Source organism: Suncus etruscus, chromosome 3 (assembly GCF_024139225.1).
Source record: "Suncus etruscus isolate mSunEtr1 chromosome 3, mSunEtr1.pri.cur, whole genome shotgun sequence".
NCBI lineage: Eukaryota > Metazoa > Chordata > Mammalia > Eulipotyphla > Soricidae > Suncus > Suncus etruscus.
The window spans coordinates 45,845,302-45,866,286 of record NC_064850.1 but is presented as its reverse complement, the minus strand read 5'-3'; the positions used below and the strand labels follow the sequence as shown (position 1 = coordinate 45,866,286).

The following is a 20,985-nucleotide window of genomic DNA, read 5'->3' as shown; positions in this document are numbered from 1 at the left end:
ACTCAGAAATCGCTCCTGGAAGGCTCAGGGGATCATATGGAATGCCGGGATTTGAACCACCGACCTTCTGCATGCAAGGCAAATGTCTTACCTCCATGCTATCTCTCTGGCCCCAAGCCAGGAGTGATTTCTGAATGCAGAGCCAGGAGTAACCCCTGAGCGTCACTGGGTGTGGCTCAAAAATCAAAATAAAAACAAAAAAGATTTCTTTTCCCCCTCAGGCAAAGACTGTCTCCTTGTCTGAAGTAACAGATATTATCTGTAACCTCCGAGGATGTGGGAACCGTGGGTGGTGTGTTCTGGATCAAACCAAGTTCTCATACACAGCAGGGCATTTTACTCCTGAACCACGTTTTCAACCCCTCTGTTAAGTAGATTTTTTTGGGGGGGGCACACCCAGCAGTACTCATGGCTTACCCTGGCTACACTCAGGAATCATTTCTAGTGGTGCTGGGGTGTTTGTGGGGCACATATGTGATGTTATGGATTGAGTCTGGGTCAGTTGCCTGCAAGGCATGCCACCTATACCCCCCGAATTACCTCGCCAGCCCTTTTATTAAATGAAATTAATTTGACTTTTTTTTTTTGTTTTGTTTTGGGGACACACCTGGCGGTGCTCAGGGGTTATTCCTAAACTCTGTGCTCAGAGATCATTCCTGATGGTACTCAGGGGATCATATGAGATACCTGGGATTGAACCTGGGTCAGCTGTGTGCAAGGCCATTGCCCTTCCTGCTGTGCTATTGCCCTGGCCTACTTGACACTTTTTATGTCTTATCTTTCCTTGGAAAGTATTTTTTACAATTTATTTTTGTGGGCCCGGACAGATAGCACAGCGGCGTTTGCCTTGCAAGCAGCCGATCCAGGACCAAAGGTGGTTGGTTCAAATCCCGGTGTCCCATATGGTCCCCCGTGCCTGCCAGGAGCTATTTCTGGCAGATAGCCAGGAGTAACCCCTGAGCACCGCCGGGTGTGGCCCAAACACCAAAAAAAAAATTATTTTTGTTTTGTTTTGTTTTTGGGAGGCCACATTCATCGGTGTTTAGGAGTTACTCTTGGCTCTAGCTCAAAAATAGCTCCTGGCTTGGGGGTGCTATATGGGATGCTGGGGATCAAATGCAGGTCTTTCCTGGGTCTGCCATGTGCAAGGCAAACACCCTACTGCTGTGCTATCTCTCTGGCCCGGAAAGTATATTTTATTTTATTTTGTTTTGTTTTTTTGGGCTATACCTGGTGACACTCAGGTTACTCCTGGTTATATGCTCAGATATCGCTCCTGGCTTGGGGGACCATATGGGAGGCTGGGGGGATCAAACTGCAGTCTGTCCTAGATTAGTGTGTGCAAGGCAAACACCCTACCGCTTGCACCACTGCTCCAGCCCCCGGAAAGTATATTTTAAATTTCATTTTGTAACCGAATATTTTAGCTGTTAAATAAGTAAAGTTACCTTTCTTAGCTTTAGTCTTGTTAGTCGGACATTCCACACCCCTTTGAGGAGCTGAATCCCTTGATTATATAGCTCTGGGATATTTGTACAGACCATGTGGGGATGCTTGAGACTGGGAGAGGGGGAACCCGGAGCAGGTCAGACCCCTCTCTGCAGGTCACCCCAGCCATTCCCTGCCCAAGAGTTCAGGAGCACATGGGGCTGGTGAGGGAGATGTGACTGGACTGGGTGCTCAATTGTCCCTGCTTCCTGCTGCAGGCGCCGTGTCAGATGATATGGCTGATGGATCATATTTTTAAGTACACAAACTTCGGAATTATATCGATGGCTCACGGCGACTTCTTCATCCGCCAGGTAAGACCAATCATGAACAAGTCTACAGTGTGAACTGTGTCCCCAGGTGCCTGAGCCTGAATCTGTCCCATGTAAAGAGGCAACAGGCAAGTGTTAGAGCCATAGCTTAGCGGGGAGGGTTTTTTTTTTTTTTTGGAAAGCCAGTGTGATGGTCCCAGGACAGAGAAGCTGCCTTTTGCCTCAGTTTTCCTCATATGATTAGTGGCCTGGGGGAGGAGATGGGGTGTCCACTGCTTGTCCCAGAGTGTCGAAGAACTTGGACCTGGACATGTGATCTGTGCAGTTGAAGGCGGGGCTGGAGGGCACCTGCCCTTAGGCCCAACCAATGTCCCCTCATATCCCCCTCATGACACCCTCATGACTCCTCCAGCCTGTCCCCACTCTATCCCCCGTGGCCCTGCCCAGTACTTGCCTTGCTCATGGTGGCCCATTGCTATTTATCGGACCCTGGGCCCTCCCCCTTTCCTCCTGAAACGTTTGGTTTGGGTGCTAATCTGCACCTTGAGTCTCCACTGCCTTCTGCAGACCCCCATGAGGACCTCTTCTGCTCTAGGACTGTGGGCATGTGTTGGGAAACTGAGTCTCAGAGGAGGTGGCACGGAGGCAAGGAGGGAGACCAGGCTGTTTCCTCACTTGTCCTTGTGCTGCGGGGCCAGCGCATCCTCTGCCTGACTTTGTCTCATCCCCCTGCCTGACTGTGTCCCGTTTCCTCCTGACCATGTCCCATCCCCCTGCCTGACCATTCCCTTTCCGCCTGACTATGCCGCATCTGCATCCAGGGCAAGTCCCACCGGGATCGGCAGCTGCTGCTCCTTCAGCAGCACCTGGAGCGCAATTACCGCAGCCGAGGCCGGAAGTGGATCGTCCTGTTCCCCGAAGGCGGTTTCCTGCGCAAGCGGCGAGAGACGAGCCAGGCCTTCGCTCAGAAAAACCAACTTCCCAAGCTCACACACGTCACCTTGCCCAGGGTGGGCGCCACCAATGTCATCCTCAACACCCTGGTGCCACGGCAGGAAAATGGGAGCCTGGCGGGAGGTGACTCCAAAGGCCCAGGTAGGAAGGAATGTTCCGGGCCCCTAGAAGGAGGGTTGGTGCCACTGAAGACCCTGTTTCTGCTAAGGGGTCAGTGCCGAGAGGACATGGACAGATGGGTGGGTTGATTTAGGGGCCACACCTTGTGTGTCTCAGGGCTTACTCCTGTCTTTGCACTAAGAGATTCATTCCTGGCAGGCTCAGGGGACCCTCTGGGATGTTGGGGATCAAACCTGGGTCAGTCACAGCAAATGCCCTCCCTGCTGTGCTACCACTCCGTCCCTAAACAGAGGGTTCTAGTGTCCTGTGAGGGACCTACAGAAGGCACCAAGGTTGGAAGACAGGAGTGGCCCACAGAGAGGGCAGCAGATGAGGTCCCATACCGGCCCTATGTACACCTGATCCTGGTTCAGTCCCGGTCACCCACCACCAAGTCACAGGACTGGGACCTATAAACATGGCGCATGTGAGAAATGAGTCCTAGGTCTACACCGGGACAAATGACTTATGTTTTTAATTTGCCAAATTTAGAATTTGGTTCCTTTTTTTGGGGGGGGTGTAGCCACTCCCCAGCAGTGCTCAGGGATTACTTCTGTCTCTGCACTCAGGAATTACTCCTGCTGGTACTCAGGAGATGGGATGATGGGGATTGCACCTGGATTGGTTGTGTGCAAGGCCAGTGCCCTCCATTCTGTGCTGTTGCTCTAGAGCAGGGGTCCTCAAACTTTTTAAACAGGGGGCCAGTTCACTGTCCTTCAGACTGTTGGAGGGCCAGATCATAGTAAAAACAAAAATTATGAACAAATTTCTATGCACAATGCATATATCTTATTTAGAAGTGAAGAAACAAAATGGGAATAAATACAATATGTGGCCCGTGGGCCGTAGTTTGAAGACCCCTGCTCTAGAGTCTAGACTGATGCAGCACATGTTTTTTTTTTTTTTTGGTTGGTATTTTTTGTTTTTTATTTTGGTCATACCCAGTGACGCTCAGGGGTTAATCCTGGCTATGCGCTCAGAAATAGCTCCTGGCTTGGGGGACCATATGGGATGCCAGGGGATCGAACCGTGGTCTGTTCCTAAGCTAGCGTGCACAAGGCAGACGCCTTACCGCTTGCACCACCACTCTGGCCCCTACAGCACAGGTGTTTTTGATGTTTGGGACCTCCTATGTGGTGCTCCCTGAGCGTGGGGACTAGGGATCAGCTGAGAAAATGTTCCTGTGTTGGTGTGGGTGGAGCAGGGCAGCTTCCTCTGACACCCCCAGGTCCGAAGGACGGGGATAAGAGAGTAGAGACCAGCCCAGAGTGGCTGCCCTGCCAGCCCTGTCCATCTCCTCGCTTTGCTCCTTTCTGAAGCTTCTTTGAGGGTTTCCATGCTGTCAGAAGCAGTGGGGAACCAGGGGCAATCGCAGGTTGGGTCTGTGTCAGGTATGCTCGCCTGACCCGACCATACCTGCCCATGAGTACCTGAGATCGTGCCCTAGACTCAGAGTCAGTCAGTCTAGGGAGCTGAGCTTTTGCAGGACAGGCTGAGCTAGCCACCTGCAGCTCAGATTCACCCTAGAATCTGGGGGGTTGGTAACAAACTAGGAAGTGAAAAAGCTAAAGGGACTCGTGAATTCTGTCTCCTGCGTGACACTTTTCTGCTGTGCCAGAGACAGATTAAAATGTAAATTATTGGGGCCGGAGTGATAGCACAGCAGTAGGGCATTTACCTTGCACGCATCCAACCCCAGTCGGACCCTGGTTCAATTCCCGGCATCCCATATGTCTCCTCTGCCTTGCAGAAGTGATTTCTGAGCACTGCTGGGTGTGACCCACCCCCCCCCCCCAAATCCAAAATAAAAAAAAAAGTAAGTGATTGAGAGGCCAGAGTAATAGCACAGCAGGGAGGGCATTTGTCTTGCATGTAGCCAATCTGGGTTTCATCTCCAGCATCTCATAGAGTCCCACAGCACTGCCAAGAGTCAGTCTTGAGTGCAGAGCCAGGAGTAACCCCTAAGCCCTGCCGACGGTGACCCCAAACCAAATCAAACCAAACCAAACAACACATAAAAGCCAAAAACGTAAGTGATTGGCTCTCAAAATTAGGTGGGTTTTTTTTGTTTGTTTGTTTGTTTTTTTGGTTTTTGGGTCACACCTGGCAATACTCAGGGGTTACTCCTGGCTCAATGCTCAGAAATCGCCCCTGGCAGGCACGGGGGACCATACTGATGCCGGGATTCAAACCACCATCTTTCTGCACGCAAGGCAAATGCCTTACCTCCATGCTATCTCTCCAGCCCCAGTTTGTTTTAATAAAATAAATTCTTTAATTGCATCACCATCAGATGATAGTTACAAAATGGTTCTTGGTTGAGTTCCAGTCATACTATGTCCAACACTCTTCACCAGGGCACATTTCCTGCCACCGATGTCCCCAATTTTCCTCCTGCCCTTCCCACTGCCTTCACCCTGCTTGTATGGCAGACTTTTTTCTTTTCTCTCTTCTTTTCTTTCTCTTTTTCTATTTTCCATTTTGACATTAGTTTGCAATATTGTTACTGAAGGGACAGTCTGTGATCACTTTCCCTTCCTTCCAGCACCCAGTTCTTGCCCAGAGTGATCATTTCCAACTCGTCTTGTGCTCCCTTCTCTGTCTTTACTGCACTCCCCGCTCCTCTCTGTGGCAGCTTCCTATCTTGGGCTGGTCATCAAGATCTTTGTCTGGGGCCGGAGAGATAGCATGGAGGTAAGGCGTTTGCCTTTCATGCAGGAGGTCATCAGTTCGAATCCCGGCGTCCCATATGGTCCCCCGTGCCTGCCAGGAGCAATTTCTGAGCCTGGAGCCAGGAATAACCCCTGAGCACTGCCGGGTGTGACCCAAAAACCAAAAAAAAAAAAAAAAAAAAAAAAAAAAAAAAAGATCTTTGTCTGTTATCTTTGGGGATTATTACCACAGGGTCTTGTTGCTTTATATCCCAGAGCACAATTAGGAAATACGGTTCTTACATGACAGTCAGGGTGGATGGGAGTAGTGACCGTGGGAGTGCACCAAGTTTCCCCGTTCCACTGTTTTGTCTGAGCGGCTACTTGGCATCGGCTCTTCATCTTTCATCATCTATTAAAGAGACAAATTGAAAGAGTCTTTTAATAGGAAAGAAAAGTTCTGAATGGCTGCACTGCGGGAGTCAAGTGCTCCTGTCAGCCAAGTCTAAGCCGGAGGCTGAGGTCTGCTTGGGCGGACAGTGCCCTGAGCCTGTATCCTTTCTTTCTCATGGGGCCCCAGCACTTGGTCTGACAACCGCATTCCCTTCTGCCTGGACCAAGTAACAGTTTCTGTTCATAACTAGAGAGAAGCTGTACGTTTTTGACTCCTTGGATTTGAATTGGGGTGAAGAATTGGTAAGAATCATTTAAAAAAAAAAAAACCCTCTTATGCAGGCCTGGGGGTGTGGTTCAGTGGTAAATATGCACCTCGCATGTGTGAGACCTGACTTCATCATACACTCAACACACTTGCTCGCACTCATATTTATGCATAAACACACTCGTACAAGCACACAAACATACAGACACATACACACTATGCATATACATACATATGCACACAGATACACAGACACAATGTGTACATAGACTCACATATATACACTCATATACACATACATGCATGCACACACATGCACACAGCCTTGATCCATTTTCAGCGTGTTTTGACTTTCTCCTCAGAGAGCAAACCCAAAGGCCTCCAGTGGGTCATAGACGTGACCATCGCCTACCCCAGAGCCGAGCCTCTTGATATCCAGACGTGGATTCTTGGCTACCGGAAGCCGACAGTCACACACGTCCATTACAGGTGAGACCTCAATCACTCATGTCTGTTATAGGTGAGCCCATAGTCACGCATGTTCATCACAGTAAGCCACCTCTACTCACGTTCCACATCCGGCCCAGCACAAACACTCCCAGAACAGTGTGTGTGAATGTTAAATTTTAATCAGGGAATGAAAATAGTTGGCTCAAACTCATTTTCATGCTGAATTTTTCATGTCAATCTATCATTTGGAGTTTTCCTTTTCACAGAGTGGTTTAGGTTCTTAAAAATGACCTAGGTGGGGCCGGGGCACAGCTCATAGCCTGGGCTTCACTCCTGCACCATGTGGCCATAGGCGGGCTGACCAACAACCTGGTGTGGGCCCCCAAAAAACAGTTCTGTAGAGGCTTCCTGATCACCCACTGGTCTGACACTGGAGTTAGAGCTATACATGGAGAAGACAAACAAGGGCAGCAGAGATACAGCCCAGGGCGAGGGCAATGGCCTTGCACACACTGGACTTTGATTCAATCTTCAGCAACCAAATTCGGTCCCCCAAGCTCCACGAGGAGTGATTCCTGAGCACAGAGCAGGAGTCAGCCCTGAGTACCTGTGCCTCCCTCCCAAGTAAGACAAACACCAAGGGCATACGTCACACATACGGGTTAAGTAGATTAACACTGATAGAAAAATATTCCTCAGTGGGTAGAACAATAGCATAGTGGGGAGAACATTTAACTTGCATGCAGCTGACCCAGGTTTGATCTCTGGCATCCCATATGGTCCTCTAAGCCTTCCAAGAATAATTTCTGAGCACAGAGCTAGGAATAACTCCTGAGCACTGCCAGGTGTGGTCCCAAAACAAACAACAATAGTAACTATATATATAAAATAAAAATATTCTTCAGTTTTTGTCAGGGAAGACTTTGTAAGTGCTCAAATGGATTGTTCTGCTGAGACTTACACCTGAACTGTCAGTATTTTATTATGCCTGTGTGGTCTGCATGAGCTATGGAGAAGACCTTAATGGGCTTCCAGAGTTTGTCATGTTCTCTGTGAAATCATGTAACTGTGTGTGGTCTCCATTAATTTTTTTTCAGGATAGGACCGATCTCTTTAGAAAGGAAAATGTGTTTTATTTCATTGTTTTTGCATGACAGTGAATAGGGACCCCCTAGGAGACAGGGGTGGAGGGCAATATTGCTGTGCTAGGAGTGGCAGCATTTTGTGGGGAGCTGAGCCCTCACAAGGAGCCACACCTCACTGGTGCCCCGAGATTCCTCATATCTGGGAAATTCTTTCCTGATGACCCAGCAAAGCCAGAACCAGGGCACGAAGATACTATTTTCAGTGCCTGAATCTGCACATAATGTGCTGGGGCAGCTGTTACCGGGGTGTCTGAGAGTGAGGGGCCCTCTTGGCCTGGCCAGTTCCTCAGGCATGCCACCTCAGGGAAGGTCACCGACAAGGATAGTCAGCAGTTGAGAAACCATTCCCTGAATTAAAAAAAAAAACAAAACAAAACTGTTGTGTGAAGACAACTAAAATGCAGGGGTGGGGGAGGGAGAGGGAGTGGGAAAGAGATCCAAGGAAAGAGAAAAAGAGCACTATGGGAAGGGCACTGTCCTTGCACACAAATGACTCAAGTTCCATTCCCACACCATGTAGGGCTCCCTGACCCCCCAGGAGTGATCCCTGAGCACTGCTAGATGTGTCCCCCAACCACAATGAAATGAGAGTTCTTTGAGTATGAGCTTTTATCTGTGTGTGTTTCTGTGAGAAAACTCAGAACTGTGGTGTGTGATGGTGATTCAGGTACCGTATTTTCCGGCGTATAAGAGGACTGGGCGTATAAGATGACCCCCTAATTTTGCAGTTAAAACATAGGTTTAGGCCTATATTCGCTGTATCAGACAGAAGGTTCCTGTGCTGCAACTGTATGTACCACAGTGAGCCAATCACAACAAGCAAAGGTTCAAAGGTTATACTGTAATAGACTTCCTCTCTGACTCTGGCCAATCTGAGCAGGCTTTTTACAGTGTAGATTCGGGTCCAGATCATTGTCTGATTGGCATGCATCAAAAGCCTGCTTGGATAGGCTGAGTTAGAGAGGTGGTCCGAGCAGCCTTGCAGCGATTGGTCCCTTATCATAGGCACCTTTTCTGGCAATTCCCTGATGGCGTCAGTTAATCTCCCCCACTACATGAACCAAACAACACCCCATCGGACCCTAGCACTGAACCACCAACACGGTTAGCTGGGTTTTGCCAGAAGTGGTCCCCAGATCTCCTGAGTACTGTTTGGGAGCCCCCAAGAAAGATATTTGGAAACTCTGCAGCCTGATTTTTATTTTTTTGTTTCATTTAGCGGCATATTGAAACATTTTTTGGGATATACTCGGTGTATAAGACGACCCCCGATTTCGGTTGACTTTTTTTTTTTTTTTTTTTTTGGTTTTTGGGCCACACCCGGCAGTGCTCAGGGGTTACTCCTGGCTGTCTGCTCAGAAATAGCTCCTGGCAGGCACGGGGGACCCTATGGGACACCGGGATTCGAACCAACCACCTTAGGTCCTGGATCGGCTGCTTGCAAGGCAAACACCGTTGTGCTATCTCTTCGGGCCCTTGACTTTTTTTTTTGGTTCAAAAGTCGTCTTATACTCTGGAAAATATGGTAGGTGATGGCTCCCAAGCCAGGTGGCCTGTTACTGGGGTAGGGAGACAGTGTGGTGCTTATGTCTTGGGGCACGTGGGGTTTCGTCTATGGGGATACAAATGACAGGAGGCCTGAAGTTTTGGGGATGGCACTGGTGATGGTCAGGGCTTACTCTTGATTCTGCAGTCAGGAATTACTCCTAGCAGGCTCAGAGGACTTTATAGGATATTGGGGATGAAACCTGGGTTGGCTGCATGCAAGGCCAGCACCCTCCCTGCTGTACTATTTAGCCTCTTTTTTTGGTGTTTTAAAGTCTGATCTATGGATTATGGCAAAATATTCTACTTAACAATACTTTTCTGATTACTGAGTATAAGCTTTTTTTTGGGGGGTGGGTGGGCATACCAGGTGGTACTCAGAGCCGACTCCTAGGGACTGGGGACCAGATGGCGAGTGCCTTCCCGCTGTGCCGCATGGCCAGAGCAGAAGCATTTTTTTTTTTTTTTTTTTTTTGGTTTTTGGGCCACACCCGGTGATGCTTAGGGGTTACTCCTGGCTGTCTGCTCAGAAATAGCTCCTGGCAGGCACGGGAGACCATATGGGACACCGGGATTCGAACCAACCACCTTTGGTCCTGGATCGGCTGCTTGCAAGGCAAACGCCGCTGTGCTATCTCTCCGGGCCCAGAAGCATTTTTCTCTCTTGAAGATGAAGAGCTCATCTCTCACTTGGCTCTGTCTGGGTGTCAGATCCACCTTTTCCTTCATCTATTTCCCACCAGAACTGGTTTTATTGGGTTGCAGAAAGGCAGGATTCAGGCATGTTTGGTTCTTTGCCAGTCTAGGGGATTAGTCATTTTAATATTTAATCCAGCACTGACCAAAGAGAATAATGATAGTGTTGCAGCAGAGGGAGCATTTGTCCACCTCCGACTGTCCCTGGGGGCTGTGTGTCTGGGCTCTTGGTGGCAGATGGTAGATGAGGCTTCCCCCCTCCCCCCGCCAGAGTCCTGTGGACAGCCTGAATATCCTGTGTGATCCACCCGTTCTCCTTCTAAGGATCTTGAAGGCCAGGGGGTCTTTCAGTTTTAGGATTGGCTTGGTAGATGGACCTGTGAGACTCCTGGAGTTTTGGTGCCAACCATCTGCTCCATCTGGGGGTGCCCCTGACTGGGCTTCAAGGCTACCTGTCTCCTGGGCCAAGCAAATGCAGGGCTGGCATCTGAGGTGTAAATTCACCCCATGTGCCATATCTCCTACCCCAGGTGAACAAGTCTGAATCAGGTTACGCATGAAATAATCCAAACCAGGCTGAGGGTGAAACATGTATAGTCTGGCAATCTTCTACCTTGTATTTGACCTTGCTATCTGCCAGAACTGCCATTTTTACTGAGTACAGAGACCACCTCTTGGTGGGGCAGTAAGGACAGTGTATGGATAGGTAGCTCAGGCTATTCTGAGCCTGTCCTGCCCAGTAAGACAATCCCTGTTTGGGGTAAATCCAAGTTGTAAATAAACATACAAAGGAACCAGGGATTATCTTTGTTTTAGGTAAAATAAGCTGTAAGTTAATATGAGGGAGGCCTGGTTTATCTAGGCTGGTTTGGGGCAGCTGAGAAGAGGCTGCTCTTGGCCCCTCGGAGCCTGCTGGGGGGGAGGAGTCCGGGTTGTCTTTTGCTGCAGACTGTTCTGAACCACTTAGCGGGCACCTGTTGGTTGAGCAGTTCAGCTTGCGCGACCAGGATTCAGTTGCCATGGTAAGGATGGAAGCAGGAAACGTCACCTTCCTCAGAGTTATACACGGCTCAACTATGGCTCTGAGGCCCTGAGCCTTACTCTAACATTCTCTGCCTGCCCTGTGCACTGGTGGGTCATTGCTACCCTCAAAGTGCTATTAGAGGGTGCCTGGGGCTCGAGTTCTGTATACACAGGACTCCAGTGGGACCCTGGTTTGCTCCCCAGCATCTCGTGCCCCTGAACACTTTTAGTGGCCCTGGATACCCCGAAGCCACTCCTTGGGCCCCCACATTAAACCATCCATCAGTTAACCAAGTTCCCCCATGGGTCTTCAGGCTCACTGAATACTGTTTGGAGAACCCTGTTAACCCTCAGAAAAGACAACCAGGAACAACCAGGAATCTTGGCGTGGCCCCTGTATGGGCAGCAGACAGGAAAAGGCACTGTGTGACGGGCACGTGGGAGAGAGGAAGGCAGATGTGGATGTCCCATGGGTTCCCACACTGGGCCCGGGAGATCCCCAGAGAAGGAGGGAACAGGTAGGCCAGGATGCAGGAGGGCCAAGAATAATGTCCTTCCTCCTCTGCCTGGGGAATGGAGCCAGACCTGGGGAGTGAGTGCCCAGCAGAGCTGGCCTGGAAGGAGGCATCAAGTGCTCCTCCATGGGTGCTGTGGGTGCTTTTCCCAGGGCTGCCTTCTGAGGGGTGCCAGCCTGTCTCTTTCATGGATGAAGGAGGAGGTGGAAACTGAAGGGGCTCTGGGAACCTGGTTCTGACTACAGTGCCACCTATAAATGGGCACTTGAACACTGTCCTTGAGAAAATGTGACAGTGTATCCTAGGGGCTCTGTTCTTGTCCCTGCTTCTCAGGGGACCTACAGCCCCTCTTCAGCCGTGTTCCCAGCAGGTTGCACGAGCGTTGGTGCCTACTGGGTTGGCATTTGGTGCCAAGCTGCATGTCAGGATGTGGCTTTGGACCCCATGCCAGTGTGGGTCACTATAAACTGCCAGGACCCGTGTGTGCCCCGGGGCATGGCAGCCTGTAGGGGATTTTGCCAGCCTAAGGCCGGTGGTGGCTGCCAGGGCCTGGCTGCTGGCCCACGTTGGTGCCAGGACACCCCGGGCAGCCCACAAGTGCCACACGCCACTTGGAACAGAGCCCTTTGGGACAAACAGCAAAGCCAGGCAGACTAGCTCAGTGGGGCACTTCAGCAAGTGGAGGGGCTCCTAAGGTACACCCCCTGCCCACCCCTGCAGACTCTACACTTGCAGGGGGTTGATGGATGGCAGGATCTGGGTCCAAACCAGCCTATTTGTTCCCTAAACAGAGGCCGCCCTGTGGCTCATTTGCTGCCTCCTTGAATCTGAGCTGGCAGAACCTGGCCACACTCCTGTGGCCCTCAAGATGGGTCGGTCTCTGGCCCTGCGCCTACATTCGGTTGCAGGGTCCCTTGTCAGAGAGACACAGGGACAGGATGGCTGTTCTAGGGCCTTCACAGTGCTCCTCAGCTCTAACCTGAGGCATAGGTCAGACATAGGAGGGATTCTGGGTCCCTCCACAAGCGATGGGGAGACCCCAGGGGGAGGGAAGGAATGACTGAGGGTCTGGCCTGATGTGGGGCCCCACCTGGCAGCAGAAGCCTCCCCTCTCTCACATACCCCAAGAATCCACCGAGTGGTTTGCTTTTCCCTGTCTCTCCATCCACAGTGAACCAGCTGGTGCCCAGGAGGACTTGCCCTGACTTCATGTAGGCCTTTAGGAGTCTCAAAAACTGTGAACAGGGCCGGGCGGTGGCGCTAAAGGTAAAGGTGCCTGCCTTGCCTGCGCTAGCCTTGGACGGACCACGGTTCGATCCCCCGGTGTCCCATATGGTCCCCCAAGCCAGGAGCAACTTCTGAGCACATAGCCAGGAGTAACCCCTGAGCGTTACTGGGTGTGGCCCAAAAACCAAAAATAAATAAATAAATAAATAAATAAATAAATAAATAAATAAATAAATAAATAAAAACTGTGAACAGGTTGAGATGCGAAATCCCTTTAGAAACAGGGTAAACCATCCCCATTGGAGGCCCAGATGGAGATGAGAGAACTGATCCCAGCCCTAGATGGGGCGCAAGACCGGGATGGGCACTCCAGACGCTGGTGGGGTGTGTGTATTAAGGGGCTTTCAGTGGCCACACCAGATCCTGGAACCTTCTACTAGTCCCACAGCTTGTTTATTGGGCAAATTCCACCTTGACTCATGCTGAGCAGCTGCCCATTTCCTCATGTTGCTCTACAAGGCTCTCTGCACCCTATGAGGTGGAAGTGGATGGGGTGGCAGGGCCCCATGGGGTCCCAGTTCTCACCTGAGGACTCCCCCAAGTTGCTAGCCCCAACATGGCTCCCAGTTAGTGCATACCATAGTGAGGGGTACAAGACAGAGGCCAGAGGTGCAATGGTGGGAAATATCTGGGAGTTCTTCTGAGCTTGCCTTTAGTATGGATGGAGAGGCTGAGCAAAGAAAGGGCACTGGGCAGGAGGAGTCCTGGATGGTACTAATCCATGTGGTTGCAGGGCCTTGCTCAGACATTGGGCTGGGGAGATGGCATGAGTATGTATTATGTGGGGATCACTGGAAGGAGTGTGGGAGCAAGGACGGTTGGTGGAGCTTCAATCTCCTGGGAAAGGGAGAAAAGGGTTGGGCCCTTCTGGGGTTTGCTGGTTTTTAGTCTACCTTGCTCTGCTTTTGGCATGGTGAGGCTGCTAGCTGGTGGGGTTCAGTTTGTGGTATGGGTTCCTGGTTTGTTTCTTCCAATACTGCATTGAATTTTCTACTGGATTCACATATCTTATCCTACCCGAACTGGGAGCATGGGAAACTTGCTCCCTCACTGGGGCTTGTGGAATACTCAGCCTAATATTTCACAAGGCCCCACCTCACACACGCAGATTGCAGAAATCAGAGGAAGCAGCTCAAGGCCAGGGCAGGAAACTCGAGTGAGGAAGCAAGCAAGGGGATGGAGCTTCCCTGGGTCCTGGTGCTCCCTTGCTCTAGCTACCACAGCCTCTAATGGGTCTGGGCTGAGCAGAACCTTCCTGACATCCTATTGTGGGATAAGAGTAGGAAAAGGCTGCAAGCTGGACCTTGGCTGTGCACTACTCTACTAGGCTGGGCTGGCCAGTCTCTTTCTGTCACAGTGAGGACTACACAGAGCCTGCACGGAGTTTGTAGCCCATCACAGGTATTTGGACAGAGGGACAGACAGAATCTGCTCTGGACCCAGCAGGGTCAGTTTGGGACAAAGCAATGCAGCTGGGGGAGAGCCTAATAGCCAGGCCTTGGACCAAGGGTGGCCCTGACACCAATTCTGGCCGCCTTAGCCCCTCAGAGTGCCTTGGGGACCTAAGCTTCAAACTGCAGCCCATTCGGCAAGATCATTGCTGAGAATGACCTTCCAGAACCTCTGGGTCCAGCTTGGGAGCCCCAAAATAAAGGCCCCAAATGTCTCAGGCAGACATGAGAACCAGCCTCACTCAGCCAGAGGTAATTGGTCTGTGAGTTTCTCCTGCTGGTCACAAGGTCATGGTTTCTGAGTTAAATGCTTTGCTGTTTTTCCCTGGTCCACAGGCTCTTCCCCATCAAAGATGTGCCTCTGGAGAGTACCGCTCTCACAGATTGGCTCTACCAGCGCTTCATCGAGAAGGAGAAGCTCTTGGCTCACTTTTATGAAACAGGTATGTGTGTGAGTAGACAACACTGTGAGATTAGTACAAGGGAACATCCATCTCCCACCACTCCTGACACCTGACAGCTACTTCCTTATTGATAGTCCAGCAGGGAGGGTAGTCACCTTGCATGTGGCCAATCGGGGTTCCATCTCCGGCACCCCAGCCCTCCACTAAACCTTTCTGGGACTGATCCCTGAATGCAGAGCCAGGAGTAACCCCTGAGCACCACTGGTATGGTCCCCACCAAATGAAAATGTTTCCACATGGGATGGAGAGATAGCACAGCGGTAGGGTGTTTGCCTTGCTCACAGCTGATCCAGGTTTGAATCCTAGCACTGTCAGGAACAATTTCTGAGTGCAGAGCCAGGTGTGACCCAAAAACCAAAGAACCAAAAGACCAATGGGGAAAAAAAAAACCTTCCCACATGGAAGTTTATGTATGGACTTTTCTTGTCTCCCTTCTCTGCTCACAATCACCGCTCAGTGTGGTGCTATTCTACATCTCTGCAGCCTGGGAAGTGCTTTTGGCACCAGTAGTGCTGGGAGCCAGACCCTGTGATGGGCCAGGTGCCGTGTCTCGAGGAACTCAGGGTGTCCGCTGTTCCTTCAGACTCTTGGCAAGGAAACTGGCCTAGGTTGTGCCCTACTCTGGAAGCTTCTTTGGAGTGAACCAACCTTAGGGCCCAGCCGTATGAGAATTGAGTCCTGTGGGCAACTCACTGGGTCACTGGCCACACAAAGGCCGTTTGGCTCTTGGGTACATCATGGTGACTTAGGGAGCCCCAGTGGGAAATGGCTGCTCTGCCCCTGGGGCACCTTTGGGAAGAGCAGGATTGTCACATATTCGGTGGCAGCAGCTCCATCTGCTCACTGGTGTGAGGAGCTTGAGTCTCTGTCTGACATATTTGCCATCATGCCCGTTTCCAGTCTGCTGCCATGAATTGGGCTTTATGGCCCCCCAGCTACTCCTGTGTGAGCCGTGAATGACCCGGCTGGAGGGGGACCAAGAGGAAGATGGGGGTAGGGCTGGTCTCTCAGGGCATCAAGAGGGGAAGCACCAGGGAATGAGCTCAGGGCACGACTTCACGTAGACATGACGGAATTCATATGTGTGTTAACACTTGTGCATAGACAGACACAGGGCCACACAAGGCATACACACATGTACATTTACATGCACATACATGTGTGTGCACATGTGCAGAGTTTGGAGTACCGAGTTCCGAGCTCCCCTATGGTGTGGAAATGTAGCTCCTGAGGTGATGTCTTTTTGATTTTTTTAAATTAATAAAAATTTGGGCAGGGGGAGTCACACCCAGCAATGCTCAGGGTTTACTCTTGCCTCTGTACTCACCAGTCACTCCTGGCAGTGCTGAGGGAACTCTATGGGGTGCTGGGGATTGAACCCGGTTGGTAGTCTACAAGGCTAGCACTGTCCCCGCTGTGCTGTCTCTGACCATGCCATGTCTCTTTGAGAGCAGGGAAAGTCACAGGGCATCTCTGGAAAAACCAAACCCTTTCTAGTTCCTTAGCTGCTCTGGGGAGATGCCCCCACACGCTCCCAAGCCCAGCCAGCAAATGCATGTCTCTGTCTTGTCCCCAGGCGCCTTCCCTCCAGCCGAAGGCCACAAAGAGGCAGTCTGCAGGGAAATGACCCTCAGCACCCTGTGGCTCTTTTTCATCCAGTCCTTCGCGTTTCTGTCCGGCTACATGTGGTACCGCATCTTGCTGTACTGCTACCACTGCCTATTCTAGAAGCTGGCCCGCTCCGGCCACGGGACCACGGGAGCCTCACTGGCACATGGATGCGTCCCTTCCATAACCAGACAGACAAATGCCGCGGACACAAGCGCAGAGTGGCCAACGACAGATGGATCTCTGTCTGGTCTCTGTCTGGTCTCTGTCCAGTCTGTCTGGTTTCTGTCTGGTCTCTGTCTCCTTCAGGGGTATGTCAGACTCCGCTGCAGCAAGGTCAGGACTAGAACAACCGGCTCATAGGTTTTATGGACCTTGTCACATTTTAAAAAGTTTTTCTCTACCCCATGTCGACGCTTGGAGGTGAGGAAGCCTCAGACCTCCCATTGTCGGTGACCAACTGACCCTCCGAGGGTGCTTACACCCTTGCAGTGAGGTGGGGGTGGTGTCAGTGGGTCCAGGGGACCTGGGGTCTGCTGGGCATGTGCTCTCTCTCTCCCATGTGGGCCCCAGCTCTCCTGGGATACTCCTGAGCATCTCTGGGGGGAATCAACGGACACTTTCCTCACCAGAGGCACCTCCCCCCAGGCTGGGAGCAAAAGTTGGGGGTGGCCTTGAGCAGGAGCGGCCCCAGCTCCCCCCTTTAGAGACCCTGTCAGTATCACAGACGCTTTATTTTCTCCCGTTTGGGCAAAGTTCGCCAAATGCATCAAAGATGGTTGAGACAAGTTCAGGCCGAGTGTTGAAGGCCTGGCGGGGGGAGGAGCTGGCTCGCTTGCTCACTCGCTCTTTCACTGACTGCCCAGCCTGCCCCCAGCTGCCTTTCAGGGCTCCCCTGAGGCTCCCCTTTTCTCTGGTTGCTTCAGAAGAGGAGAAAGTTATGTCCCCACCTGTGGACACCTCCCGCTTCCTTGTCAGCTGTTGGTCGCTATGTCCACATGACACACCTCCCAGGAGCTCCAAACTTAGTCACTGGCTTTGGTACTGCCTCGGCCACCCACCCCAGCTGGGCTTGGACCCTGGTGTCGAGAGGTGTGGATTGGGCCTGTCGCTCCATGGTAGTTCTTGCAAGCCCAGCGTTGTAAACCCTCTCACCCCGCCCTCTTGTCGCCGATCAAAAATGTAGGCTATAAAATAAAGATGAAGATCCATGTTTTCTATTTTTAAATAAACCAAAAAGCAAAGTCTGTGGGGATGCGACTTTTCCATTTTCTCCCTTTTGTTGGGGGGAAATGAAGCTGCGGCAGCCTTTCCTCCCCAAGTTGGATACAGTTTTGGGGGCTACCCTGGTGGACTGGGCTTATTGAATTTCGACAGGTGCATGTCGCCTGGGGCTACATCTACCTCCAGGGGGGTGAGGAAGGAGGCCAGAGGGAGTGGCAGAGTCACTCTGGGGCAATGCAGGTGGCTTCCTCTCTTCCCCAAGAAGCAGCAGCCCCTTTAATCCATGTGTCCACACCCTACCCCTCAGTCTTTGTTAGACACCCTGAGTTTAGTGTGGAGAGAGACCAGGGGCATGGAGTGGGTGCTGCCACGGTCCCAGAAACTGCCCCTCTCCTGGTCTCCTGCTCCCCATGTTTGAGAGTGAGCCCTCACCGTGACTGCCCCCAGATTCTGGGTTGTGGGGGTTCAGTTGGGGTGTGAGTGGTTAGACAGCCCTGCACACTCCCTCAGGACAGACCCAGAGCAGAAACACCTGGCACCTGTTTTCTGAGCACAGTGGGACAAAGAGCTTGAGAGAGAAAAAAAATCTGAATTTCCAGAAATAATGAATGACTGTCGCTGGGGTCTTGGCGGGACAAGATGCCCTGACCTGCCAGATTCCCACAGCATTGATCTTGGCTAGGCTCACCCTGGTCACTGCTCCACGTGGGGAGATGAGCATAGCGGTGGATGGGAGATGCCCCTTTGGGCCAGCGGGCAGACAGTGAAGTGCAGACCCTTATGGGGTGTGTAAAGAACAGCGAGGAGCTGAGGAATAGCACTGTGGGGAGGGCACTGGCATAGAACACGGCCAACCTGGGTCTGATCCCTGGCATCCCATAGGGTCCACTAGCATGGCCAGGAGTAACTTCTATGTGCAGATCCAGAAATAAGTAAGCCCTGAGCACAGCCAGATGTGGCCCCAAAACAAAAACAGTTATAAAAGGGGAAAAGAGGAAGTAGCATTTGGTTGCTGGTTCAGCCACACGGCCAGGTCAGGGCTTGGCAGGAAGTGGGCCCCATTCCTGGCCCCAGTCCCCTTCTGAGAGAGAATTTCACACCCTCACAGTGGTGCTCAGGTACCTGCAGGCCACCCAATCCTTCCCAAGCCCCTCAGTGTAGCAGGGATGAGATGAGAGTGGGGTGAATGTGAAGGTGAGACCATGGTCCCTTCCCCCACATCTCCCGTCTGGGTGGCAGCTTCTGGGCTGCTGGCAATTACCTCATCCATCACCTTTATGGAAGTGGGGTGGCAAATGAGAATTGTGAGTTCTCTCTTTGCTTCTCTCTCTGTCTCTTTCCCCTCTCTCTGTCTCTTGTTGTTTTTCTGTCTCTGTCTATCTAATGTTTGGGTCATACCTGGCAGGAATCAGTGCTGACTCCTGACTCTGTGCTTAGGAAACCCAGTGCTCAGGAATCACTTCTTGTGGGCTTGGGAGACCCTATGAGATGCCAGGAACGGAACCTGGGTCAACTGCTTTCAAGGCCAGAGCCCTGCCTTGTATCTTGTATAATCTCTACAGCCCTCCCCCCTTTCTCTCCCTCTCTCTTTTAAATGTAGAAAAAATAAGTTGGTTTCTTTTTTTTTTGTCAAGTACTCTGGCTGCATAGTGGGCTTCAGTGGTAGCGTCTCACTGTTTATATTTGTCACATGTGCTAAGGCTCCACCCAGTCTGTGGAGGGCCAAGTGCCCTAAACTGCCTTGAATTGTAGGCTGGCTGCCTCTTTGTGGGCCTGCAGCCAGCAGCTCTTGGGACGAATCCATGGTCCTTTGTCCCAAAGAAAATCAGGCAGAGGAGGACTTGAGAGGTTGGAAATTTTGCAAACAGCAAGTAAACCTGCCGGTAATGAAGAAACTACAAGATGTAAAATCAGAACATTCTGAATTACAATATGGAATTGCCGCAAATCTGTCACAGCCACAATCTTTTTTAATTATGAGAACAATGATGCAAAGAGGACAAGGTAAAGTTACAGTGAAGGAACAATCGCCCATATACAGAGTTCTCAGAAGAAATCCCCTTGCTGACGCCTAAATATTGAATTTACAGTCAAAAAAACGTTAAGAAAAATAAGGCAGAACCCATGTAGAATTACTTTGTCCACAAGTCCCTAGATTGTAGTACATTATAACATTTCTTAGCAGGACAGAAAGCAACCTAAAGCCATGAGATTGATGTGACTCCTTAACTTTGAAGGCATAGTATTTTTATATATTCATGCACATACATATTAGTTTAATATAACATCAAAAGTTTAAGGGTTTTTTTTTAGGGTTAGTCAAAAGGGCACAGTAAAAATGGTGTTAGAGTGGCAAATATTGTTTGCATAGGCCCACCAAAATATGGGGGTCATAGAAAGGAATAGCCTTGGTCTAAATACAAGGAGACCACTACCCCTGAAGTTTCCTGGCATAAGACCAACTCTAGGCTCCAGGCAAACTAGTTTGTTTATTCAATCCAAGTCATTGTCTGTAGTGCCAATACAGTTTTATTTTTCACACAGTCCTATTGTTGGCATCAGGTTTCTGTATTAAAGATCCTGGAATCTGCACGTCCTACATTGAAGTCAGGCTGGTGTGGAGTATCCTCTAATTTCACCTCACAATTAAGGGCCAATACAGCAAGCCCTGTCCAGTAAGCAGGTCATTGTTCTTGTTAAGTCTTCTCAGTGTTAAGGGAAGTCTCTTGAGTAGATCAATGTCAGAGCAGCTGTAGGTTCTTCCCTGGTAGAGGATTGCCTCCAGGTGATGTTATAGACAACCTTGGATGTTTTGTAGATGACTTCTCTAGAGCAGGGGTGAATGGAGAATGTCCAATCTTCTGAGGCCTGTGCCAGGTCTTTATGTCAATGTTCAGGGTGTAAGGTCCCGTTGCACTACAAGATTTGTGTGTTCCCATCTCTATTAGATAAGAACTTATTGGTATGTATAGTATTTTCCCATTTTAGTGTGCCTAAGCAAACAAGAAATAAAGCCACATGGCGTTATCAGAGTATACGGGGGCGTAAGAATACGTCCACAATACCCATGACTTGGTTCAAACATAAGCATTAAACAGGGATTCTTTCACACCAAATTCCATATTGAGCAGTTCAAAAGAGAAGATAAAAAAAGGGGGGGGGGATCGTCACTGTATAAGAAAATATTCAGCAAAAATTATAGCTGTCAAAGAAAACACCCATAAAATGTTGAAAAGACATACGTGTCCTTTTTATGCCTTTGGAATAGTTGGGTAGGTGTTAACTCGAGGGCACCAATTTGGTCTGTGACTTAGGACTCTACAGTACTTAAGTTAGAAAGGGTAAATGAGGAGTAATGATGATAGGGGTTAAGGAAGTTAAGGAGAAAAATG

General features: G+C 50.5%; 1 protein-coding gene across 1 annotated transcript in view; it reads left to right on the top strand.

The window, feature by feature from the left end:
- The window catches only part of LPGAT1 (lysophosphatidylglycerol acyltransferase 1), a 39,265-nt gene extending 22,365 nt beyond the window's left edge, over window positions 1-16,900 (top strand). The window contains exons 4-8 of the mRNA XM_049769869.1: window positions 1,707-1,802; window positions 2,582-2,855; window positions 6,548-6,674; window positions 14,634-14,740; window positions 16,338-16,900. Of these exons, the coding sequence (XP_049625826.1) occupies window positions 1,707-1,802; window positions 2,582-2,855; window positions 6,548-6,674; window positions 14,634-14,740; window positions 16,338-16,489 (756 nt within the window). The 3' untranslated portion in view covers window positions 16,490-16,900. The remainder of the gene's footprint in view (window positions 1-1,706; window positions 1,803-2,581; window positions 2,856-6,547; window positions 6,675-14,633; window positions 14,741-16,337) is intronic.
- Window positions 16,901-20,985: the final 4,085 nt, after the last annotated feature.